Source organism: Octopus bimaculoides, chromosome 3, assembly GCF_046866305.1.
Source record: "Octopus bimaculoides isolate indiv1 chromosome 3, ASM4686630v1, whole genome shotgun sequence".
Classification (NCBI taxonomy): domain Eukaryota; kingdom Metazoa; phylum Mollusca; class Cephalopoda; order Octopoda; family Octopodidae; genus Octopus; species Octopus bimaculoides.
Window position 1 is genome coordinate 4,019,559 of NC_142930.1, and position 24,638 is coordinate 4,044,196.

The window sequence follows — 24,638 nt, forward strand, 5'->3', positions numbered from 1 at the left end:
ATGATGCATTGTATGATGGATAGTGTATATATATATATATATATATATATATATATATGTGTGTGTGTGTGTGTGTGTGTGTGTGTGTGTGTGTGTGTGTATCATGGACTATATATATATATATATATATATCTATATATATATATATATACACACACACACACATACACATATACTGTATATAATATATATACACAGGCATCAGTAGACACAAATATATAGATCGTGGCACTCAGTCGGTTACGACGACGAGGGTTCCAGTTGATCCGATCAACGGAACAGCCTGCTCATGAAATTAACGTGCAAGTGGCTGAGCACTCCACAGACACGTGTACCCTTAACGTAGTTCTCGGGGAGATTCAGCGTGACACGGAGTGTGACAAGGCTGGCCCCTTTGAAATACAGGTACAACAGAAACAGGAAAAGTGAGAGAAAGTTGTGGTGAACGAATACAGCAGGGTTCGGCACCACCCCTGCCGGATCCTCTTGGAGCTTTAGGGTTTTCGCTCAATAAACACTCACAACGCCCGGTCTGAGATTCGAAAGCGCGATCCTACGACCGCGAGTCCACTGCTCTAACCACTGGGCCATTGCGCTTCCAGACGCAGATATAGATATACATACGTATACATATATCTGGTATATACTCATGTATGCAACATATATTTATTAGCTATGAATATACGCACATGCAAATATGCACGCACACATACATATACACCTATACACCTATATATCTACATATCTATATATGCAACATATACTTGCTACAGCATGTTTGTAAAATCGGTTCTATATTCTAATCTCTCATGATTATTACTTAAATCCATTTAAATACATTTTAAATATATATTTGTTTGAAATAAAATCAGTGATATCAGAGCGGAAGATAAAACATTTACAGAAAAATCTCTGCTCTGAAGCGCATGGTTGTTATGTTGTTTTCATTTGAGCGCAACACTTCAAAGAGCAGACGTTGTATCCTATGATCAAAAGAAATATGTTTTATCTAATGTTTTTATAAAATTATGTGGATGTAATCTTATATTTTAGTTATGCAATATATACTGGTCAAAATTTATTTCTAACTCTTTATCTGAACGTAAAATCTCTGTTAACAGATTGGCAGTTTTGGTTAGACTAAGCTTCGCTGACGAAATCTAACAGAACGAAATATCTCTATAGCCGTCCATCGCTTCACAGATCCCATTTTCTTTCTTCAAAACATGTAAATTTGAAGTATGAATTTCTTGTAATTTTCTCCCTTTTTCTTTGTGCGTTGCTAACAATTACCGCTAGGTATTTGTTGTCTTTCTCGAACTAAGAGGTAATTTCAAATCAGAAAGTTTTTGCATACGATATTCAGCTCATGACAACCTATCGCATTCATTCAAACTTATACTGTTGGTCTATTTGAGTTATTACCCCTTAGTTCATTTTAAATGAGAACCGAAAAAGGAATTGTGAGAGACTCTTCATCAAACTAGCGTGTTCCTATGTCATTGATTAAACAAACCAATGACCAAGAGCACTCTAGCCTGGACCACCTCACCGTCTTTTATAAAGAACGTGAATCTAAGATAATCTTATCCAATGTGTTCCTTCTTTGGGGCACAATAGAGTGTGATTTGAGGGAGAGAGATTTGACTGCTACTTCTGACAAATTAAGCAACTTAATACACTGGTTCGTCTGTGTTTGTGTGTGTGTGAGAAAGAGAGAGGGGGAGAAAGAGAAAGAGAGAGGGGAGAAAGAGAGAGGGGAGAAAGAGAGAGGGGAGAAAGAGAGAGGGGAGAAAGAGAGAGAGAAATATGATTCTTCTATCGTATCACACAGGTACAATCGATTGAATTGTTTTTTTTATGTTTTTGTTTTTCCTTTTCTATTTCTTTGTTCTGTTTCAGCTAACTGCTCCCTCTATCCACAAGGACCAAAACTGCATCAGGCAAAAATGTAAATACGATATATAATAATTCAGTTCTTTCTTCTCCGACATCAAAAACATGCAACGCCAACCAAATTTATCTTGAATTCCTCGATTCTATTTCTTCCTAAAAATATCCAAGCAAGCAAAAGCACACTGGGTGGGGGGTACACAAGTGCAATGACAGAGCCATTATTTCAAGTAACGAAACTTAATAACATCTCATTTAGATTCGTCTGTGAATAACCACACCTAAAATATTTGATCAACAATTTCTGAGCTGCAAAAACAGTATCAATAATACATGTGTGTATATATATATATATATATATATATATATATATATATATATATATATATATATATATATATATATATACATATATACATACATACACACACACACACACACACAGATATATGTATACATACATACACACACACACACAGATATATATATACATACATACATACATACATACATATTAGAATATTTATGCTATTATGATTCATGTTGTTACTAAAATTAACACACAAACACATAAGTTTACGCCAATGCTTTTACATAAATACATCTATATACACTATTTCTCAGATAAACATTGAACGTTCACATTCATCCACTTACAGTATTTTTATTACTTTTTCTCATGGAACGCAATTTTATGTATTTGAATCCGAAACCTGATCCTCAAACTAGACTCATTAATGGAAATATTAAACTTACAGCACAAACTTCAATCATTGCAGGAAAACAACTTGAAGTCATCACATATGACACGCACGTTTACACACACGCATGCACAAACGCTCACACACACACACATACACACACAAATGAATATGTTTTGTATTCTGTTGTCCAGCTTATGTACATCAGGCCTTAGGCATGTACCAATTTTCTTCTCGTGGTTAGTCATTCCGTTCAACAGAACAATATTCAACATCCATGTTTGAACTTAACGCTCCTTCTCTCTCTCTCTATCTCTCTCCCTCCCTGTGTTTCACACACACACACACACACACACACACACACACATACACACACATGTAGAATTTCGGCGTATATGTGTTCGGCGCATACCGATTCATGTAATCATCTGCAGTATAATCCTGCAAAGTGAACAATAACTATTTAGCAGTAGATTGAGATATTCAAATGGTGAAGGCGCCTGGTTTAGTGGTTAGGGTATCCAGCTCCCGATCGTAAGGTCGTAAGTTCAATCCCCGGCGGTGTGTTGTGTCTTTGAGCAAGACACTTTATTTCAAGTTGCTCCAGTTCACTCAGCTGACAAAAATGCGTTCTACCTGTATTTCAAAGGAGTCAGCCTTGTTTCATTCTGTGTCAAGCTGAAACTCCCTGAGAACTACTTTAAGGGTACGCGGGTCTGTAGAGTACTCAGCCACTTGAACGTTAATGTTACGAGCAGGCTGTTCCTTCGATTGGATCAAGTGGAACCCTTGCCGTGGTAACCAACGAAGTGCCACTCTTTTAAAATAATCAAAGTTGCGAATTAAAATTCTTAAGCAATTTAGGCATTTTTCATGCCATAATTGAAGCAATTTTGAGAACTCCATTTAAAGTATAAAGACGCCCTTATAAAAGAAATGCCTGAACACTACGTCCCTCCTAGAAATGGTGACCAGAGAGCTGATGACACCAGACGTAATCATTTCATGATAACGATCATTACCCTCACATGTCCTTTTACCAACACCGGCAAACACTGAGTAACCACCATCAGCTGGATAGAGTCGTTCTATGATTGCCAGTCGTCTTGACACACCATAAACCCAATATATTTTGTTATCATACACTTCCTCTGTCTTATAAATATATTCCCCAGGGACTTTAAAACTTAGCATTGACAAAGTACTCAATACACAACACGAAATATCGCCCTTTTAATCGCCCCTTTTTGTCTTTCTTTCTCTCATTACGAGTCTCTCTATTCTTCTTTCTCCTTGTTCCTTTCATTCCGCTTCTTGCTTCTTGTTCTTTCATTGTATTTCCCCTACATTTTAATTTTTTTTTTCATACGTGTACTGCTTTTCTCAACTGTCATATTTATTTCTAAATTTAAATATTTGAGCTGTTCGATAAACAGAACTCAATAAAATACACATTAGATAGCAGTACGTAGAAAGTTTGACATGGATGAGTAAAGCCTTGAGGATGGTGCTCCAGCATGACTTCAGTTCGATTATCAAAATCAGTAAAAGAGATGTAAGAAGAGTGAAGGGATATAGAGATATAAAGAGTAAAAGAATGTTTTTTTCTTTCGATTAAAGCTAAAATAAGGAACTTACCATGATGTTTCTTGGCAAGCTGTGCTGCTGGAACCGCTGGGGTTACTCTCTTAGTGCTCGGCAATTTTTTTAGTGTTTTGATAGTAACGGTATCTTTTTTTGTTGTAAACCCAGGGTGAACCAAGTTGGCTGGCTTTGGCACTGCACGCTGAGGTTCAACTGATGCAGTAACTTTCGTTTTGTATTCAATTTCGACTTTTTTACCTGATCCAGTTGTCTTTTTAACATCTCCGACAAAGATTTGACCTGTATTTTCAATGGTGTCTTCAAAGAACCCGTTGTTAATTCCCATCGGTTCCTCCTCTGAATACGACAGACGTTTCTTGTGTCCATCAGTTGACAGTTTAAGATTATCAGATTCTTCATATTTCAGGAAATTATCCTTCTTGCTTGGTTCCGAGAAACTAGTCGTTGTTGTCTTGATTCCAGTGGTAGTGCTACTTTCAGGTTGTGTTCCAGACTTAGCAGTTGTTTTAAATTTATGCAAGTTATGAAGTTTTTTCAACTTCCCTTTACTCAAAACATCAGATTGACTTTCCCAAATGCCATTGTCTTCCCAGTTATAAAAGTTGTCACTTAGAGAATCCTGTTTTTTCCCGTTTTCATCTTGACCTTTTTCTGGTAAGAAATCAGCAGTGTCCAGATTCATCCACCTATGGTTAGGATGAATTTTTCTGTGATGTGTATTAACCTCACTGGTATGTTCTTTGTATTTTCCATGGTGAACCTACAAAATAGAAAATACAAATTATTAGCTATATTTCGGCTTTCACTGGTGATTTTAATTTCAAATTATAATCGTTTCTTATATTTCAAAAGAACCTTATATTTGTTATGACAGAAAATAGGCGATCGAATTGTCTCCGATATATCTGGTATTTATTCATCTTTTGTTTATTTTATTGCATGTCGAAATACAAAAAAAATCAAGAAGATTCAACTCAGGACGTAGACTGAGGTGAAATCAAATACTATAAAACATCCAGTGCGGTGCTCTACTCTTTCTTTCAGTCGATCTCTTTCATTGTTTTTCATATGTAAATAATTACTGCGACTCACAATAATATAATATTAATGCTTCCCAATGAAACAGGACCATCCACACACACACACACACGCACACACTTACGCACACAGGGTTTTAGAGTGATAAGGGCTTCATCTCTTGAAGTGATCTTCATATATCTGTGTTTCTAATATTGACATTTTTTCAACGGCGAATCGTTAGCAAGCAGAACAAAATTCTTAGCAACATTTCGTCCGTCTTTACGATCCGAGTTCAAATTTCGCCGAGGTCGACTTCACCTTTTATTCTTTCGGGTTCAATAAAATAAGTACCAGTTGAACACTGGGGTTGGGGAGGGGTCGATGGAATTTAAGCAACTTACACCCTCCCCGAAATATTGGCGTCTTTGTAGAACTGTAAAAGCGAAGCAGAGTCTGGCAAAATTTGAACTCATGTTGTAGAGAGACGGAACTAATTAATCTGACGTATTGAATCCGAGACTACGGTTACCCGAACTGAATAATCCACGAAAATGATGAAAGAAAGTGTAAAGTTTTAAAAATCTGACAGAAAATAGTTCTATATTTAGGCGATAAATGAAAGCTGACAAAATTAAACATTACAGACAAGAAGCAGGATTTCCTGTCTTTATTGAAGTATTTCACTGCTAGCGATAAAAGGAATGTAGCCACACATGTAATTCAAAATTTCTTGGAAGAATAGAGAATTTGCAGCAGATATTGTGTACGAGAGTACCTGCTCTCAAAAAAATAAGCATTGTTGATGAAAGCAATTTCCTGAAATGTACAAAGAAAAGAGCCCAATTTCTTTGTAAATGTTGGTTACACGTAATAATCAAGATTTTTTCTCTTCTCAAATGGCCATCATAGATGTCTGTGACAATTCAGAGAAATAATGAAGGGAGAATACTTGAAACCGATAAGGAGATTTGGAGATAGTGGCATAATGTTGTCGAAGTATTTGGCCAGTCAAGATATTGGATCAACCATTCCTTGTCATCAAAGTACCATTTATTGTGCGGTATATCACAGTGGAAATTTTACAGCTCCGTTTTCCATTTATAGAACAGTTTATTTAATCCAAATTTGCAATATAACTGACCAATTCTACCATGCTAATCAATAGTTTTACCAAGATCATAAAACTGAGACAATTTTTACTAGAATCCTATTGGAAATTGATAACAGATCATTAAAACCAATATAATTCAAGAAACTTCGAAAGAGAGAAATCTTTTCTAAGGAAATTCAGAAAGGATTGTACAAATTGGAATTGGTATTATTGAAGAAACTTGCTCACAGAATAATTAAAAGTTTAAAATAAAACTGTAAGACAATCCTGTCAGAGCCATGATTGTCAAATTCTAGTTAAGGAATAAACAGAAATCTCAATACTTTAAATATTTGCACGATCAGGGCTTTGATTTTTACAAATCAAGAAATCAATATGGAGTGTTATATATATATATATATATATATATATATATATATATATATATATATATATATATATATATATATATACATAGTATATCATTTAATATATATGAGTTAATATACATATGTATGTATGTATGTATGTATATATATATATATATATATATATATATATATATATATATATATATATATATATATACATAGTATATCATTTAATATATATGAGTTAATATACATATGTATGTATGTATGTATATATATATATATATATATATATATATATATATATATATATATATATATATATATATATATAAGTAGCATGAAACGTGCGTACTGCAATAACCTTTAAAATCCGTGATGCTTTTTTTGATTATATATATATATATATATGTAGCACTTTCAATAATAATTGTGCAGTCCATCTCGAATCCTCCTTTCCCCTTTCCATTACAACACACCACTAGCAGGCAATGATAGAGAAAATAATTTGAATATATCACATGAACGTTCTTCAGAAAAATCGATTTATTGAATGCAATCATCTAAAACGTCTCTCAGATCATCTTTCCCCATGCACTGGATTACACAACGGAAGAATCCAACTGCAATTGTCTTGTAATCTTCTGGAGTCAGTATTTGAACCGACCTTACAACTAACACAGTAGATGAAATGCAAAAAAAAAAAAACTTAGTCGAGCGATGTCAGCCTACATTTGTGCGGCGCCCATTATTCTTTACAAATGTCGCATCTCAACGTTTGCATGCAATGTTGATTAACAAAAAAAAGTCTTGCCTAACCAAAGGATGTGTCTCGTATATAAGAAACAAAAAGGGAGTTGTAATCCGGTCACAGGAAAATAGTACGGAAGCGAAGACTGAGTGAAAGAACAACAGACATGAGTATTGTGCAACGTTAAAAGTAACCAAGAACACCGGTGAAATGAGAATGAAAGAAAAACAAAAACAAAAAGAAACGACGACGTAATAACAGTAAATGTAATGCATAAACTTATATCATAAAATTTAATTGCATTTTGCATTAATATAATATATTTATGCATGTATAATGCATACAATGCATTGATATTAGAACGAACGATCAAAGTTAGCGAGTCTCATAATAGGTGACGATAAAATTTTCAAAAATATTATTTGGCCAACCAGCATCGATAATTTTTTTTATATTATCGATAGCCTGCTGCATGAATTCTCTGATAGTTCAATAATATTTAAAAGCATTATATATTTATTTATTTTAAACTTTAGTTAAATTTTATTTCAAACATACCTTTTTTTTTCCCCTGTGATCGTTTATCATTGTTCTGAGGCCATGTATTTATTCTGCATAATTATTCGTATTCTACTTTTAATAATCAATACGGGGAAACAAGACTAAAGCAAGTTTAAAATAATGTCATATATATGTTAATACTAAACATCACAAACCGAGCGATCAAAACCTTGTAAAGTGAGCAGCCTTAATAGACTTCGTGGTAACAGTTCTCCCGCCCACACACACACACAGTGTTTTACTTATTTCAGTATTCAAATTATTATCACCATACACGCGCGATGGCATTGTGTTTATATAAATGCAGCAAGTTATGTTTTGTTAAGGTACAATCCAACAACCATTGGGTTACAAATTCATCGAAGCACACTTACAGAGCAAAAATACAACCAGCACCAGCATCAAACCAATTCATCTCAAAGCAAAACTATAACAAAAACTTAGAAACAAAACCGTGTAACTGGGTTCAATGGTAAAATGTAATACGTAGTTTGAAATGAGTAGATTAAAAATATGGAGAGTAGGGCACGGCAAATGCCTTGCCACCAGAAACGAACGCAAGCAAACGATAATAAATATGATGGTAATTCAAATAAACGAACAGAATTTACTCTTGAAGGACTACAAATAAAAGTTTTAAATTTATATGACTCGAAAGGAATGTATATCCATCTTATAAAAATATATTTTACAGAACCTATCATAATAAATATTTACAATATCCGGAGAGAAAATAGCCGTGCGCCAGAAATAACCTTGTTTCTCAAGAGGCTTTTAAGGAAATAGATTCTTAGATCTAAAATGATATCAAACAGAAATATAAATTCAAAAAGTAAAGACACATAATGTGTATACAAACAATAAAGGGAAAGAAACATAAAAATACAAACAACGAAAATAAATATAACAATGTTAAAATGAAAAATATTGAGAACATGAATGACAAACAAAGTTAGCACAAGCAAAATAAACAACTTAAAATAAGAATCTAGCACAGCATTTAACTCCAGAATCTTTACAAATTATCGACCAATACTGCTTAAACCAAAGAAAATATGAGCCAAACAGTATATGTGAAAGATGTTAAGGTAGAAAATTATTGATGTTAGAAATTGTGAATAAGCAATAATCTAATTAAAGAATTAAAATCGATATATGTCCCTTAGGACAAAAGAATTACCAACTCGAAGATAGAAGTTAATGATAAAATAACAAAAATATACAAATAAACCGAAACTAGGTTTTCGTAGGCACCGAACATATTGACATCAATATCACTTGTGTAAAGTGACACATAACGTTTATAAAATAAATAAGAATGCCTTTAGGGATGGCAAGACGGTAATACCTACGAAACTCAAGCTGAAGTAATAAGCAGGCGTCTGGAAACATTAATGATAAAAATATAAATTAAAAATGTTACGTTAAATAGAATGTTAGCAAGAAAAAAATTTCCTGCGTGAATATTATGAAAAACCAGGCCAAATCAGAAAAAAATAGAATGTATCTGTGACATGGGATTAAAGAACAACCCGCAGAACAGAATTAAAAGACTGCCGATATACAGCACCGAATACTCTAAAAGCGTGATAAAATGATCATAGTATAGGGCATGTCGATTTCAGTAGACAGATAGAATAAGGAAAATGGCAGATACTTTTAGGTCGCAGACAACAACCCCTGCTAACCTATTCCAAAAGACGGAAATATGTCATTGAAAAGAAAGACACCGCTGCAGACAATACACGGATTTATTCGAGTAAGTGATACGAGACTTGAGTTGCAAATATGCTTCATGACAACTTTGAAGAGAGGATTTATTAAAAACATTAATGCCGTCTTAGATAAATATTCACTCATAAGAAGATTATTCCAAACACGGACTTACAAAGACTAGGAATTAATAAACAAGATAAGAAGTACCACACATTCACACACAAACACGTAAACACAAATGTATGAAAAGGTTAGGAATGTATATCATAGACACATTAGATTAATATGTAAAGCGCTAAATAAAAAATATATTAATAAGAATCACTATTTCAGTTTTCCAAGTAAGAAGTTCTAGTTATAAATGTTGTCAACAAGAATAAAAATTAATAACCAAAGTAAACGGAAAGCAACGAAAATGATTGCATTTAGAATACACCACCCAAACGATTAAACGAATTGTTTCTGTCTCGTCAGATCCAGGAGAGAGAATACATATGCAAAGGTGAGAAAGTTAAGGCTTTCAAAGTGGAAATTATGCTGCATACACCGGGTAAGAAGGTGTCGGTGAATGACAAAGCGACTATACACTGCGATGTGTTGGTCCTCAAATAGAAGGAGATTACTAAAGATAATGATCAAGGTACAGTGATCAAGACCAAGTAGGAAAGGAAATCCCACTTGATGTGGCGGTGGTGGTGGGAGGGTTAGTCTAACCAGACAATAATGAATCTCTAAAGGAAATTAAGGCATTATCTAAATTTTAAGACTTGGGAAGAGAGATAACCAGAATGTGAAGATTGCAAACAGAATAATTCCTTATAATAATAATAATAATAATGATAATAATAATAATAATAATAATAATAATGATAATAATAATAATAATAATAATAATAATAATAATAATAATAATAATAATAATAATAATAGTAATGATAATAATAATGATGATAATAATAATAATAATAATAATAATAATAATGATAATAATAATGATAATAATAATAATAATAATAATAATAATAATAATAATAATAATAATAATAATAATAATAATAATAATAATAATAATGATAATAATAATAATAATAATATCTCTGGCTGCCCAGTCCTGGCTAAGAAGGAATATAACCAAAGACACGACAGAGCTGGGACCTATATACACTGGAAGCTATGCCAACATTATGGAATAACAACAGAAAAAAGATGGTATAAACACACGCCAGAAAAGGTCACAGAAAACGAGAAAGCAACCATACTCTGAGATATGCCAATACACACAGATAGAGAAATTAAGGCAAATAGACCAGATATAGTTGTCAAAGATCATGAAGAAAAAAAATGCTTTCTAATCGATGTATCAATACCAGCAGATGACAACGTTTCTCTAAAAGAAATGGAAAAACTTTCAAAATACAAAGACCTGGAAATAGAGATAACTCGAATGTGGAATCTAAAAACAGAAACAATTCCTATCATAGTAGGTGCCTTAGTTATAATAAAAAAATATTCAGACAAATACATAACAAAAATAGCAGGTCTTACAAATATATATAACATACAGAAAATTGCACTACTGGGTACTGCACACATCCTACGCAAAACACTTTCAATACAGTAAACATAAGAGCACCACAGCAAACCACAGCACATACCCAAGGCGCACAGAGCTGCGCTCGGTAGTGAAGTGAAAGCACGTTATAAAAATAAAACTACTGAATAATAATAATAATAATAATAATGATAATAATAATAATAATAATAATAATAATAATAATAATAATAATAATAATAATAATAATAATGATAATACAGAGGAAAACAAGAAAAATAATGGCAGGATCTAGGTTGCACCACCCAAAATCTGACGTAGAAATGCTATACATACAACATATTGAAAGTGGTAGAGACCTTATACAGCTGGAAAACTATTACAAAATAACTACCATAGGACCGCAAAAATACCCACTTCAGAAGCAAGGGAAACTAATACAAATAACCACAAAACACGAACAAAAGAAAAAACTGTTTTTAGTCTTTAAGGAAGTAGACAAATACAAAAAAGAAGTCATACTACCTAACAACTATGAAGAAAAAGAAGAAACAAGAAAAGCTGTAAAACAAATGAAATCCAAACTAAAACTAGAACAGCAACGGATCATGATAAAACGATGGCAAGAAAAGCCCCTTCATGGCAAATATTGGGCTAAACTAAACAGAAAAGAAATAGACAAAGCAGAACCGCAGCAATGGCTGAGAAGCGAAGGACACAAAGCAGAGACCGAAGGATTTTTTTTGCTGCAGCACAAGATCAAAGACTTTACACAGAAATCACCAAAAACATGTAATGAAAAGAAATATGAGTAATTGCAGAATATGTGGAGATGGAGAAGAAGCAATAAATCAAATTGTCACTGGCTGCCCAGTCCTGGCTAAGAATGAATATATTCAGACACGTCAGAGTTGGGACCTATATACACTAGAAGTTATGCCAACACTATGGAATAACAACAGAAAAACGATGGTATAAGTACACGCCAGAAAAGGTCACAGAAAACGAGAAATTAAAGGTCACAGAGAAATTAAAGCCAATAGGCCGGATATAGTTGTCAGAGATCACCAAGAAAAGAATGCTTTTTAATCGATGTACCAATACCAACAGGTAACAATGTTTCTCTAAAACAGACGGAGAAATTTTCAAAATACAAAAATCTGGAAATAGAGATAACTCGAATGCGGAGTCTAAAAACAGAAACAATTCCTATCATAATAGGCGCATTAGGTATGATAAAAAAAAAATATTCAGACAAATACATAACAAAAACACCAGGACTTACAAATATATATAACATACAGAAGATTGCACTACTGGGCACTGCACACATCTTAAGCAAAACACTTTCAATACAGTAACCATAAGAGCATCACAGCAAACCATAACACATACCCAAGGCACACAGAGCTGCGCTCGGTAGTGAAGTGAAAGCACGTTATAAAAATAAAACTGCTGAATAATAATAATAATAATAATAATAATAATAAAAATAATAATAATAATAATAATAATGGTTTCAAATTTATGGCACAAGGCCAGAAATTTCGGAGCAGGGGATAAGCCAATTATATCGAACCTCATGCTCAACTGTTACTTACTTTATCGATAATGATATTGATAGATGTGGTAATTATTATAACAGCTTCAAATAAGTTTCCACAATATACAGGAAACGATGCTATTAGGCACGGGAACATATTATGTAGAGTCAAGGATTCATCACATGGAGATGACTCTCCCATGTCATTATGTGAATGTATAAGGCAGAAATGTTAGTGAGACCAAGAAAATACTTAGCGGCATGTTTTCCGAAACCTTACCTTCTGAGTTCAAATCCCGCCGAGGTCACTTTTACCTTCCGTGATCGATAAAGTACTTGTTGGGAGGGGGGAGGTCTGTGTAATCGATTAACTCCAACCGCCTAAAATGCCGACCTTTTGCCAGAATTTGAAATGATAATAGGAATGTATATTATTGTCATGAGACCTCCATATCGTTATGAAACCAATGAAAGGTCAAACCGTGTCATTGTAGGCAACATCCATATATCGACCTTTTAAGTCATCAGTTATATTTATAATACAATTGTCATTTCCAGGCCGTAGCTGGTTGCTAACACCTTCCCTTCTTGAAACTTTTAATTAAAATCTAGTGGACTACAGCTACAACTGGGAACCCTCAATAAATCCTTAAAACAATGTCATGCTATACTAAACAGAAGAATGGCACTTCTGTCATAATTTTTAATTAATTCTCCTTTTAACGGATTCTCCTTTTCTTTTCCTTCTTCCTCTATTGCAACCTTACAACCAATATAATATGAAACGGTTACAGCATACACTTAAAATTAAAATACGGTTTTAATTTTCTAACTATTGATATACTAAAGAAAACAGCCAGCTGGCATAATTGTTAGTGCGTCAGACAAAATGCCTGGCGGTATTTCGACTCATCATCGACTAGGGGCGATGTAATAGACTCACCCATTCCCCAAAAATTTCTGGCATAGTACCAAAATCAGGAACTAATTTTGGCAGCAGGCCAGCAATTTTATCAGGGAAGGGTTTTGATGATAACATTGAAGCCAGTGCTCAAAGGGTACTTTATATATCGACCCCGAAGGGTTGAAAGGCAACGCCAACTTCGGTGGAATTTCACATGAGAAAGTGAAACGGCCAGAAGAAATGCTGCTTAGCATTTTGTCCGACGAATTCATAATTCTGCCAGCTCAGCGCCTTTGTATCATAATTAGAAAGAATACCAAATAAAGACGGATCTATAATTGTCCTCAACTGATATAAGCTCCTGAGTACAACCATTACTACAGAGTGTCCACAAAGTCTGGGTACATGGGGATTAGCATATACTTTAAGAAATTATTATTTCTTATATTCAATTGTTTATGTCATGATTTTATTTACTTCATGTACCCATACTTTGTGGACACCCTGTAAATAAACATTATAAACTCTTAACATTTTCACAAACACACATTTTTCTTTTCTTTTTGTTTTGGTTTAATTGCTTTGTAGTAATTATGGAAATGATATTTTGTTGATCCTGGGTTTCTTGAGAAAGACCTGAACAGTTTCATAAAATCTAGTCCAGCGCTACAAAGGTCGTTTAGCCTGAAGTCAGGTTTGATCGAGTAGACTTATGATCAACGACATTCTAACCGTAACCATCCCGTCTTATTCGCCTAGAGTTACTATAATCCTACTGTGTTTTCTTTTCAATTCGATAAAGTGTGAATTGAAGTAGATTTGGCAGCGACTTCGAGAATGCAACCATGTTTAGACTCCCGCGTTGGTCTGTAGAAGTTGATATCCAAGCCACAAATTAATTGAATTCTTTCTAATTAAACAATAAATTTATCCCTTATATTGGCGAGCTGTAACTACTAATACTTGTCAACTAAGGCAACGAGCTTGTAAAATCGTTAGCGCGTCGAACAAAATGCATAGAACCATTTCCTCTGTCTCTACGTCCTAAGTTCAAATTCTGCTGTAGTCGATAAAATAACATCAGTTGAGCACTGCAGTCCAGATAATCAACCCACCCATTCCCCCAAATCGCTGTTCTTGTGCCAAATTTTGAAACCGATTTTTGTCAATTGTGAATCGGACTGAACCACGACCAGTGAAATACCATTGTCACCCACCAATTACAGCATCTGTGAGAGAATACGAAGCCTCTGCTTTTTGCCCCGCAATCTGACACTTTATTGTTACAGTCAATTGCTACTTAATTATCCTGATATGATTTAAGATCATAATGTCCCTGTTTATCATCCAGTTAATTATTAGCAGCGGTCATCGTCCTGGCTATATTCTTTATGCTAATTTTTTTCGTTCTGTGCACCTAATTTCGCAAATTTCAGTTTATGCTGATAATAAAGTTAAGAGAAACATATTTGATGTCCAATTTTATACACTGCTTGTCTATGGAGAAAATCGTTCAGCTGAAACCATTGTGGATAATTGCGTAAATTGCACAATATCACCAACCAAGTTATGTGAAAAAGTCACTCAATAATTGAATTTGATTTAAAGCCAAGTCACTAACTTTATCGCATTTATCTTGCTGCTGTGCAAGGCTAAACTTTTAAAACATGTTCAGACTGGCATAAATCTTATTGCTATACAGCAGGTCAGTTAATTTGTTTGCAGCATCTTTATACTATAATTTACGGCTGTACAATACTTCAGCTTAGTTCAGATATTACCATTTTTATACAATGAGTCAGAATGGTTATGCTGATATCACAATAGAATACCAACTCGTGTTTACTGTGTCTAAGTCTGCTGTGGTCGTTCTATTGTGTCTTTAATCAATATTTCTTATTCTACATATTATAGTTTATCTACCCATTGGTAAAGAGTGGCGGAATTTTATCTGCGATGGACTAAAATTCTATACAAGGGAATATATTACTCTTAACCGCTTAACGCTAAAGAAATACTCCCCAAACTGGACGAACGTCGAGAATCTTTAATCTTTTACTTGTTTTAATCATTAGGCTCCGGCCATGCTGGAGCACCGCCTTCAAATATTTTAGTCGAACGAATCGACTCCAGTACTAATTATATTTTTGTAAAGTTTGGTACTTATTCTATCGGTCTTTTTGCTAAATCGCTAAGTTGCGGAGACGTAAACACACCGACACCGGTTGTCAAACGGTAGGGGAGGGGGATCGAAGACACAACGACACACACAGATATATATATATATATATATATATATATATATATATATGTGTATACACACACACACACACACACACACACACACACACACACACACACGACGGGTTTCTTTCAGTTTCCGTCTACCAAATCCACTCACAAGGCTTTGGTCAGCCGAGGCGATAGTAGAAGACACTTACCCAAGGTGTCACGCAGTGGGACTGAACCCTGAACCATGTGGTTGAGAAGCGAATTTCTTACCACGCAGTCACACCTGTGCCTTCAAGGATGTGGGGTAAAAATCGTAACGTGTATCGTATTCAGTATTGCAGCTTTTGGAAATGAAAACTGAACCAACCACCGAAGTAGCCAGCACTGCATAGTACCAAAAATTCCGTCTTTTCCATTTAGAATAATGGTCCAGTACTGTAACAGACTGGGTTTTAAGAGTCCACAACTGTTCAACATTTTGCCATACAACCTCAGAGATTTGCGAGGTGTAGTTCTGGAGGTCTTCAAAGAGCGTCTGGACAAATTGTCACCTGATACACCTGATGAGCCTACATCGAGGCAGGAAGCACAAAAAAATAACAGCTTCGTCTAATGCGCTACATCACCAGAAACGGTAGAGAAAGGAAAGCCAATCACACTGAAAAGCAGTGCTCCAACATGGCCTCAACATCTGGCTGAAACCAGTAAATGATAAAACATAAAAGATATTGTATAACTTATCTATTCATTTTCAATGTGTTCTGACAGACCCGAACATGACTATGTTGATCGCTGTGGTTTCTCATTCGAATCTACCAGAGCGTATTAAAAATGAATAGATACGTTAATGTTTGGATTGTTACTGTTCTGCGTGACCCCCACCCACGAATTATTATATTGTATGTTTTGCCGAAATCTTTAAAATATTTAATCTTCGATGGCCCCAGTCAGTAGAGAGGTCTCGTCTAGAGCTGAAGTTTACCAAGATGAACAGTACCGGTGCGGTACAAATGATAACTATTTTCTTTATTACCGTATTTAGATAATTCCTATCACAGCTGCCTCGAAGAGATAAGTTCTTTTGAAAGTCAATAAATTTAATCATATTTTGAAAATTATATCTTCCGAAGAGATGTCCAGAAAATAACTATCGTATTATCAACAAAGAACTATAGAGTGATTGATGATAACTGATCATATCATAGGTTACTAATGCATAAGTTATGTTATCAGACTTAACATTGTTCGATTTTTATATAACATGCCACTGGTGTATAAGACGTCAACAGAGTTAATCGGTAGAAGTTGGCCTTACAGTTGTATAATTAATTATTCAAGTTAAATGTGTCGCAAAGGCTGTATGTATGGGAGGCTGCTTATAAATGGTGTAACAACACCTCGCAAACATTTACTAGAAACTTTTATTTTACAGCACAAATAATTTTCAGGTTGGTCATGAATTTGAAAGTTTCAATAAGTCTACACAATTGAAAGAATAATTATGTAACATTCATAAATAGTTGATTACAAAGTTCTGTGCTTAACTTGCCAAGACTGGAGAAAATATATACGTCGGATTCATATCCGCCAACTATAATAACATATCAAAGTTGAGTAGGAGCCGTAAAAACGACTGTTATAAACAGTAAGAGAATGTGTGGAGCTGAACCGCGGGTCTCCACCCACAACCGTTAGCGCTTCCGGCAGCAAGCTTAACGGCATTTCTTCTTGTTTTTTTTTTATATTTTGAGTGCGAATTCAACCGAGGTCGACTTTACCTTTTATCTTTCCTGAGGCGATAAAATAAGTACCAGTCATGTACTGAGGTAGAGGTAATCAACTAATCCCTTTCCCATAATTTTCTGACCTTTTTCTAAAAATTATAAATGGCGAACACTCTAGAATGGTGAACAGTATTAATCCTTCCTTCATTCCAATTCATCTCATTTACGCAGTTAATGAAAAGATCATGAACGCCACAACATCCCATTCTACTCCTCCTAAACAATTTTTCTACACATCTTTGTTTCTTTTTACTTGTTTCAGCCATTAGACTGTGGTCATGCTGGAGCATCGCCTTAGAGAATTTTTAGTCGAATATATCGACCCAGGACTTATTTTTTAACGTCTGGTACTTATTCTATCGGATCTCTTTTGCCGAACTGCTAAGTTACGGGGAATAAACAGACCGCACCGGTTGTCAAACGGCCAGCAGGGAAGGAAAACACAGACATAAAGACATACACAGATATAAAAATATGTGTATATATATATATATATATATATATATATATATATATATATATATATATATATATATATATATATATATACGACGGGCTTCTTTCAGTTTCCGTATACCAAATCCACTCACAAGATTTTGCCTGACCCGAGACTCTGGTAGAAGATACTCTCCTAAGGTGTTACGCAATGGGACCGAACCAGGAACCAAGTGGTTGGAAGCAAGCTTCCTATCACACAGCCACGCTTGCGCCTATAAACGTAAAGCGAGTCGTCCCTCCCTCAGTTTTTTTTTAAATACAATTCCTACTTTATATTGTTTCACTCTTTTCCTATTTCCCACATTGAATACAAGCTTCAGGTTTGTAAATTATAAAACTGTGAATATAATTTTTACCCTATTAATTTTATTTAATTTCCTTTAAAGCAAGAGAGATGAATACAAATTAGCTAATTACTACTAATTACAAATTAGGCGTGCAAATTATTAGCTCACAGATATGAACTCAAGGCTGTTTTATGTTTTTTTTCCCCTATTTCAGTTTAATTCTATGCATTTGTACGAGTGGGTTAAGCCAAAAAATAATAAATAAATAAAGGAATTAAAAAATGGGGAAACTAAAATGGATATGAAATAATATATTTTTTTCACGAAAATAATTACATTAGGACTGCATCTTGAGATTTATTTGTAATTACAGGAAAAAATATATATAACCACCCAAATGAGTGTGTGTTGTGGCGGGGTGCATGTTGTGTGTATATTGCGTTGTGCTATGCGTGTTAAACATTGCAACATATGTGGTAAGATGGCATTGGCTCAAGACAGACCACGAAACAAATTGAGTTTTAGCGTCACACTTGAAGTTGATGCGAAGACATCGCATGAGGAAGATGTAAAGAAAAAAAAATGAACTAATTTACGCGTAAATGAGTGGAACACGTAAATATTTGGCTTCAAAGGTTAGAATCCCGCATGCACGCACACACCACCATAATTAGGATGATAGGTGTATATATATATATATATATATATATATATATATATATATATATATATATATATATATATATATATATATATATATATATATATATATATATATATATATATATATATACATATATATATATATATATATTATACATATTATGTATATATATATATGCATACACACCTATCATCATAATTATATATATATATATATATATATATTATACATATTATACGTGAATGCGCATGGCTCAGTAGTTAGAGCGTCAAGCTTACGACGTGAGGTTGTGAGTTCGAATCCTGGACCGGGCTGCATGTTGTGTTCTTGAGCAATATACTTTATTTCACGTTGCTCCAGTTCACTCAGCTGTAGAAATGAGTTGCGACGTCACAGGTGCCAACCTATATCGGCCTCTTTGCCTTTCCCTTGGATAACATCGGTAGCGTGGAGAAGGGAGGCCGGTATGCATTAGCGACTGCTGGTCTTCCATAAACAACCTTGCCTGGAATTGTGCCTGGGAGGATAACTTTCTAGGTTCAATCCCATGGTCATTCATGACCGAAGGGGTCTCAGCAGAACATATTATATACATATATATATATATCATATATATATATTATATATATATATATATATATATATATATATGTTCGACATTGTCCCAAAACTGATCAAAGAGGAAAAGAATCCCATCAGCTTTAAAAGAAGTCTGGACAAATTACTTCGAGGAATACATAACCTGGACCAATCTTTGGTCGAAACATCTAAGTTTATCTGAGTTTATATTTATATATATATATATATATATATATATATATATATATATACGCACTTTCTGTCCGGTTTTATACCCAAACTCCTTACTAGTTTCATATGTGTAATTAATCAAATTAATTATGAATTTCTTGTTAAACACTTTATGTTAACGATAGAGTCATATATTTCTGTGTGTGTGTGTGTGTGTGTGTGTGTGTGTGTGTGTGTGTGTGTGTGTGTGTTATAGAGAAGCTTAATATAGGAGCAAGAGTGGCTGTGTTGTGTGGTAAAAAGCTTGCTTACCAACCACATGGTTCCGGGTTCAGTCCTACTGTGTGGCACTTTGGGCAAGTGTCCTCTACCGACCAAATCCTTATGAGTGGATGTGGTAGACGGAAACTGAAAGAAGCCCGTCATATATACATGTGTGTGTGTGTCTGTGTGTCTGTTTTTGTCCCTCCCCACCATCGCTTGACAACCGATGCTAGTTTGTTTACGTCCTCGTGACCTAGCGGTTCGGCATAAGTGACCGATAGAATAAGTACTAGGCTTACAAAGAATAAGTCCTTGGGGTCTATTTGCTCGAGTAAAGGCGGTGATCCAGCATGACCGCAGTTAAATGATTGAAACAAGTAAAAGATTAAAAGAATAAGAATTAATAATTTTTTTTTGGAAAGAATCCCTTAAAAATTTACCTTTCTCTGTAACAATTTACATAAGGTCCCCCGTAGGGACAATGCGGTTCTAAACATAGAAACCCTCAAGTTTTGCGTCAAATCGGTGTTCCCTCTCTGGTTAGAGCCATCACAACTCAAAGACTTTGGTTCTCCATCCTTTACTCCAACAATAATGACTATTTAAAAAAAAATATTATTATCAAAAATTTTCCTTTCAGTTCATGATTTCATTTTCTTGAGAAACGCTTTCACTTTTTGATGCAAGCCCAACATTTTCAGCTTCCTTTTAACAAAGTAAACATCTTTTCTTTGACGGGGCAGTAACTACTGAGAGACGAACAAAGGGGTTTCAGTTTCTTTTTCTCTTTTATTATCTTTTAACGCTTCTCTTAATTATGGTATTACAAATTTACCGCACAAGGAGGCATTGTATCTCGTCCATGTTTTCTTTTTAGTCTCATTTTTATATTATCTCTTAAGACGTCTGCAAATTTTTGCATAACAAATTTCATTTTCATTTCACATTTAAATAAGATCCAATATCGAACGAAATCGAAGACTTGAAGCAACAAGTAAAGATATGAACGAGACGATACGAGCAAAGGACGAGAGAAGAATACAGATATGAAATAAAGAGGACATTCAAGTTGAAACCGACGGATAAGAAGAGTCGGCATGATAAAGCACGAACGAGAAGGATGACTGCAGTGTCAAAATGACCATCAAGAGATATGAAGAAAGGACACAGACGTTGTATAAGAGGTTAATAATAAGTGACAACAAACAGAGAGAAAGAGAGAGAGAGAGAGAGAGAGAGAGAGAGAGAGAGAAAGAGAAAGAGAGAGAGAGAGAGAGAGAGAGAGAGAGAAAGAGAAAGAGAGAGAGAGAGAGAGAGAGAGAGATGCGACGAAATAGAAGGAATATAGAACAGCAGACATTGAGATAGGAATTGACTGCTACGAGAAATCCTGAACAGAAAAGATTTGCTTAATTTGAGAAATATTTTAAGACAACATCAGAGACAATTTGACGCTCCTGTGACATGACTTGCAGTCAAACGAGAGAAGATTGGATAAAAAAGATTAATCCTGCTCTAACGCTTTGAGGTTCAGAAGTGAGACTCTAAACTGCGATGGGTTAAATTCTCTTTTGCAATTTTATTTTGATGAATTCAAATTAGTGTTTGGTACGAATTATGTCGACGTTTATAATTTCAGAAAATAAAAGGCTCCAATTATAATTTCACGGTTTCCTTTACTTCATTTGGTGCAAATATTACTGACCATCAAAGAAAGGGACCTTACGTTTTTAGAATTCAAGGAAAGACACACCATTCTACTTCTGTTCTGCACCCAAAAAATATCCCCAAATTTATGATCAACTACCTAACAGAAACATCTCAAAATGCAAGACGTTTATCTAATGAGAAGAACTTGATAAAAGAAATAATGATTTATCAGAACCTATAAGGTAAAGTATAAAAAGAAATGTTTAGAAGATTTGGAATAACGGGTGCCAAGAGGAAATATGATCTACAAAGATAAATTCCTCTATAAATTTGTCGGGTAACCGGACACTATACTTTTGTGAGGTACCTCGTCAATGCAGGCCTACTATTTTTAAGCTGAATCAAGAGTTCATTGTGAAATTGTTCTTATTAGCAGTCTGGTGTATGTTCTATATACGACAGACTGCTAATCTATTATCCTTAATCTACACGTTATCTTTCCGTTTGTCTTCATATACATTGTTCAAAAGATACTCCAATCCTTCGTTTGTTATTTCAAAGACTGTGAGCCACCGATAGTTCAAGGCAGAATTGGTATATTATCGACAGGTATACGACAAGCCACTTCGGACCAAAATTTGTTTTGTCTCCATTTTTGAAGCCCACCCGTATTCTTTCATATGACATATTCCTATCGATGGGGCACACATCGTTCCAAACATCATCAAGCGTTTCCTTTAGCTGGGTTTTTTTTTATGATAGCAAAATAGAAACATCCTATAATGTCTTCTTCCCTTTCCTTTTTGTTTTCATTCTTTTTTACAGGGGATCCTCCCGCTCCATCCTTCCTTCATCAAGTATAATGGAGAAACATTACTGATATTTTCCATGAGATTTTGGTCATCGGTTCCCGGCAATCAGGACGAAGCGGTTTCTTCTACTCGGAACTGAGACTAGTGCCACTCTAGAATCCAATAGCCCCTGAGACTTGCTTTTGTTATTGCTGTCCTCCTATTGTATTCTTCTTCTGTTTATTTTTCTTTTTCGTCGTCTTACAGAAAATCTTCAAAAAGCTCTAACTCCCATTATTATGTTACAGAAAAGGTTTCTGTCCAGCCCCACTACACTTATTACTTGTCTATCTGAAACCACAATGGAGATCCTCTCCTGAGTTGTTTTGTGTTCTGATGTTATCAGAACCTTTATTCAAACGCATGCCTCACTCAGTTACAAGAAGTTTAATGCTATCTCGAAGCTCATTCCTTGCACAAACAGTACCACAAAGTTGAGCTAATGGTCAATATTTCCCCCATGTGTTAAGACACAAAACTATGAGCTTGTGTGTGGTGCAACATTTCAGCCTTCTTTCTTGCTCTGTTCTCAGTTCGGAAATTTGGACACACATCAGTTTACTCTAATGTGTATTCTATCAATAGAATATATATTAAACCAGATATCGTCTACGCTAGCCTTTATTCCCTTTGAAAACGCAGGAAAACACGCCCGGCTTTACAAAGAAGAAGTTAGTCTTTGTGGTTCACCTTTTCATACATTCGTCAGGCAAGTAGGTACAAGCTTTTGCACCGGAGCACTACCATGCATATTCATTTTGAACGGATTCCTTCCGTGTGTGAAACCTCCTTTTGACTTGCACAGAAAGGTTACTTCCTACGTCTATCGTTAATATTGTACAAGTTATCGTACATGAAAATGTGTATTAAGAGTGTTATGTCATTATAAGAAAAAAACAATTTTGTGTAGCTTTTATAAAATATGAAATTTTCGGGTATTAAAAAACTATTGCATTATTTTGGGAGAACATATGTATATTCAATATTATTCACTTTGTTATTGGCATGTCTTTCTTCTCCAGAAGCCATATTGAAAAAAGTAGACGAAAGAAAAAGACCTCAGAAAAAATGTCTAAAAGCGAAACTTTCCGTCTGCTCCTAGAGTAGAAGTAGAAATCGATACGTTTAGAAGTCTGTTGTTTCCGAAATAACACCAATCCGCGCGAATATATGTATATATATGGTGTGTGTGTGTGTGTGTGTGTGTGTGTGTGTATGCGCGGAGACGCTGTACCTATCCACTGATAAGAAATCGCCGCAATACACCACGACGTCTGAAGCTGTTGAACGTTTTCACTTATGTAAACCTCCATTATTATTTTTATCATTTTGTTCTCTCCTTGTTTCTCTCCTTGTTTATTTCTGTGTTTCTTTCTGTTGAAGAGCGTAGGCTCGAAACGTTAAAGACTTTCTCTATTCCCGAGCGTTATACTAATACATCCATTTGTTCTTTACACCACCTGTCTTCGTCTGTTGTTTATTTCGTAAATTCTCCTATAAATATATATATATATATATATCAAGAAATAATTAAAATTAAGTTGAATTAGGTACTTAAGTTGAAGCACCAAGTCAGTCCGGTATTATCTGCACACCTCGAAGTAAGGTGAATAAAATCAAAATAAGCAACAGAATATCAAGTAGTGGTGCAGTACGACTGTTTCAAGCGACTCAATTTAATTGAACAATGCAATCATTAATGCAATTTAAATGCAGTGCTACCTTTAGTCGCACAAAATATAGAATTTTATTAACAAGTAGGACACATTAATATAATTTTTCTTAAATATTTTAACAGAGTAAGAAGATGGAAGAAATTCCTGTTGTCGCTATTGTGGTAGAGTGGCTAAGAATACATTACAATTTCTTAGAATCGCATGGAGCATAGTGGGGGGTCATAGGGTTGCAGGGGTTGCAATTCATTTCTAATTTATTTATCTCTTTATCATCT

General features: G+C 34.6%; 1 protein-coding gene across 3 annotated transcripts in view; it reads right to left on the reverse strand.

Moving 5' to 3' along the window:
- LOC106875235 (follistatin-related protein 5) overlaps window positions 1–24,638 on the reverse strand; it is a 368,722-nt gene that overhangs the window by 146,108 nt on the left and 197,976 nt on the right. For all 3 annotated transcript variants that reach the window (XM_014923295.3, XM_014923296.3, XM_052966672.2), the window contains exon 3: window positions 4,233–4,959. In XM_014923295.3, coding sequence (XP_014778781.1) covers window positions 4,233–4,959 — 727 coding nt within the window. The remainder of the gene's footprint in view (window positions 1–4,232; window positions 4,960–24,638) is intronic.